The sequence below is a fragment of the Glandiceps talaboti genome, chromosome 9 (genome assembly GCF_964340395.1).
Source record: "Glandiceps talaboti chromosome 9, keGlaTala1.1, whole genome shotgun sequence".
NCBI lineage: Eukaryota > Metazoa > Hemichordata > Enteropneusta > Spengelidae > Glandiceps > Glandiceps talaboti.
In genome coordinates this window covers 25,084,063-25,087,519 of record NC_135557.1, presented here as the reverse complement: position 1 = coordinate 25,087,519, position 3,457 = coordinate 25,084,063, and the positions used below count along the sequence as shown (strand labels likewise).

The following is a 3,457-nucleotide window of genomic DNA, read 5'->3' as shown; positions in this document are numbered from 1 at the left end:
AATTGGTTTGTAGGCCAGAAGAAGCTATGAGCAGTACACAATCACCTACGCATGCCCATACGTTCGTATGTATGTATGTATGTATGTATGTATGTATGTATGTATGTATGTAAATTGTTTAAAAACTACAGCAAGCAAAACATATATTAAGCCATTCAAATGCACATAATTAGATAGTGTAATCCGGAAGACACGGAAAACTGGTATTAAATGAATTATACTAATGAAGGTAGAAATGCCTTACTTTAATATAATTTTGACATTATACATTTTGATGGAATGTACAAATACTGTAGAGAATACCAAGGTGCCACTATATGTAGTCTGGATGAACACTTAGTATCATTTCACCAATCAACAAAATATTTTATTTTCATGAATACATTACATTTGTTAAAACTCATAACTACTGAATGTCGTGAACAGTTCGTTAAATCTACATTACAAATAAATTGGATATATTGAGCTATGAAAGTGTAATATATGAAGTGCTGTATAGAACATCCATATTGACATTATTTACATAGGGTACATTTTGACATTTAAAGTGACACAGTGTATAACTAAGAGATCAAATGGAGTGTAAAATGCACTGTCGAGACTCAAAATAGAACCTAACACTCATTTTAACAACATCTAACTGAACAGATTATGAATTAGGTGGTGAAATATGATGAAACATGCCAAAAAGGTCATATTGAGAAAGACCACCACGTTTTAGTTGAGATCCAACCTCTGTACATGATTTACCATAGGCAGTACAGTATAGTTGTTTTGTAAATGGACAATTCGAAACAAATGCTACGTATTTGTTTCCAATTTACCGTTCTAAAGTAACTATATGTTGCTGTACAATTTGTTATGAAACAATTGACAATTTAACTGAATTGTTTAAGAAACTGACACAAATACTTCAAAATTATAAACAGGTACAGACTGTTGCCTTTAACTAATTTTGGCGGTAATGAGATTTAATCCACGAGGACGAGTGTGCATTCACGTCGTACCACCGTGTACTATATAATACCGGATTGCCAGAAGCACATTCAAGTAATCACACTCAGGTTTCTATGCAAGACCTTGACCACTGGGAAAACACTCTTGCTCATCTCCCTCTCAGTTTTAGCTGGCTGATGGCGTTTCATTTATTCACAATCGTGCTTTTATGTACAATTCTAAAATTACAGAGGTAAATACAAATACGATATCACCATGTTCTAATAGGATCCTTTGATTGACCCTACAATGTACAATTTATGTCTATGTCGACGGATTATAAACTGATGGCGTTATGTTCGCCGATTTTGCTTAATTGCCAACTGGCTCGAGTGTATGTAAAACTGTTGCACTTTCAGCCATCATTGAAAAAAAATAGTCGAACAGTTTTATAAACAGTTTTGAGCTGACTGTGCAGGTTCATAGACTGTGTTATCTTGTTTTAACAACCTATATGATAACAAAATCTTAGTCTGCAATGCTATATTGATGATATATACACTTACCTCTAAATAGTTTGAAATATTTGTCAATTATATCATATGAGTAGCGTTCTAAATGTATTGTAGATACCATCGATTCCCACTAATGACATATAAACAGTTAAGGCATTATAACACAGCTAATATTTTTGTAATTCATTACGTTAATGAGAAGAAAACTTGGCACACAACTCCCATGTTCTTAATTAGAATACATCAAATATGAATAAAACACATTTTACAAGCAATTTCAACGAAATATATAAAACAATACATGAATTGACACTCGTCTGTATCCGAATCAACAATTTCGATTACATGGTAAATTTCACATCCTGACTGAAGTTACTAAAGATACTAAACAGTCGATGTGAAAATCACGAAAGAAAAAAATTAAAAAACACATACAATAAAGTAATGAATTAAACAGTATTCAAAACTAAAGCCATCATTTCCATAGGATTGACTGATTTTACGTTTTAACTAAGCAAAATATATTAACGCGGGGAGTAAATCTTCCACAGTGAAATGTCAAAAAATCGAATATCCACCAACATGACCAAAAATTCATCTAACAAATGACACATCTTATCAAGGCAGCGAAATGTATATTCCCGTCTGTAGTTGGCTCTTTCAATATTTTTTTTCAGCGAATCACTTAAAGTGACAACAATGTTAACCTCAATGTCGATTTCAAATTTAATTTAAAATCGTGCTCGACTCATTTTGAACAGTCTGTTTTCTCAATGTCGACTTCATCAATCAAGTTTTCGTCGTACGCATGCCTAAACTGGGAGGTAATTTGTCTAGTTGACAAAAGAGTGTTTCCCTAAATGCTTTCCTATATTGGTCATTCAATACATTGTAAATGGCTGGATTAATAGCACAATTAATATACATCATCACTCTAGATATATGCAATAGTGTTGTGGAAGTTGTATCAGGTGCTATTTTCACAATATTAAGAGTCTGTAAAAGTGTTAAAAACCGGAATGGCGTTACACAGACTAAATATATCAATGTCGTTACGATGAGTAGACGAACAAGTTGTTTCTTGGCTCTGACTGATGCACTGGAAGAACCAATGCCAACTCTATCGTGTAGGTGGTACAATGTGAGAATGTACAGAATTGTTAATATAGGTACTACCATAATAAAAACAACACGATCAAATATGTAGTATGTATTGTATGATTCACACTGTCCTTCATAAGGTGTACAACTTGGTATGCACATGTGTAATTCGCTTGGTGTCCAGGTGTTATTCCAATGTGCCGGAAAATCTATTTGGTATACTTGTATTCGTAAGACATAAACCTCCGGGAAACAATATATTGCCGCAGTGATCCAAACTGCTATGCATGCGACTATAGCTTTAGGTTTGGTATGCATTGTTTTAAACCTGTACGGCCATTTTACCGCCATGTATTTTTCCAGTGCCAGTAGAATTATCGTCATTGTAGAGACTGTGATTGCTACGGCGGAGGGGAAGCTGATAATCGTGCACCCCCAATCTCCCAAAGCTGACACGTCACCCAGTAAAGGTAATGGAGAGGAGTAGTATTGTACTAGTTTAGGGGGTACTGCTAAAAAGAGGAACAGCATGTCGGCCACAGCAAGATTCACCAGGAAATAATTAGTGACAGTCTGCATCTCACGTACCCGTGCGAACACATAGACAATTAAACCATTACCAATGAGACCAATTGAGAGGACGATAGGCATTATAGTGGTTACGAGTATAACGTCCATCTTCGAATACACCAACAATCTCAAGTCATCTTTCGTTAGGTCAATGCGTTGTTCGTAACTATAGCCAACCGTTTCATAGTTGTAATCCAAACTCTTTGACTCCATGTCCATAGTCTGGAATCGAAAGGGAGAGAGAAATAATAACGGTACGCCAGAGTGATGTACAAATTCTTGTTGATTGGGTGCGCATTGTAACTGCGCATGATAAAATTTGCATATTCAGATGA

At 35.0% G+C, this 3,457-nt stretch overlaps 1 protein-coding gene across 1 annotated transcript; it reads right to left on the bottom strand.

Moving 5' to 3' along the window:
• Positions 1–2,240: 2,240 nt before the first annotated feature.
• Positions 2,241–3,257, bottom strand: LOC144440025 (allatostatin-A receptor-like). The gene has a single exon (XM_078129254.1). The coding sequence runs from the start codon at positions 3,228–3,230 to the stop codon at positions 2,241–2,243; it is 990 nt and encodes a 329-aa protein (XP_077985380.1). The 5' UTR covers positions 3,231–3,257.
• Between the last annotated feature and the right edge of the window lie 200 nt (positions 3,258–3,457).

Bases quoted from the DNA above. Each gene is read 5' to 3' on its own strand.
- LOC144440025 (XM_078129254.1), bottom strand. From the start codon at position 3,230: ATGGACGTTATACTCGTAACCACTATAATGCCTATCGTCCTCTCAATT.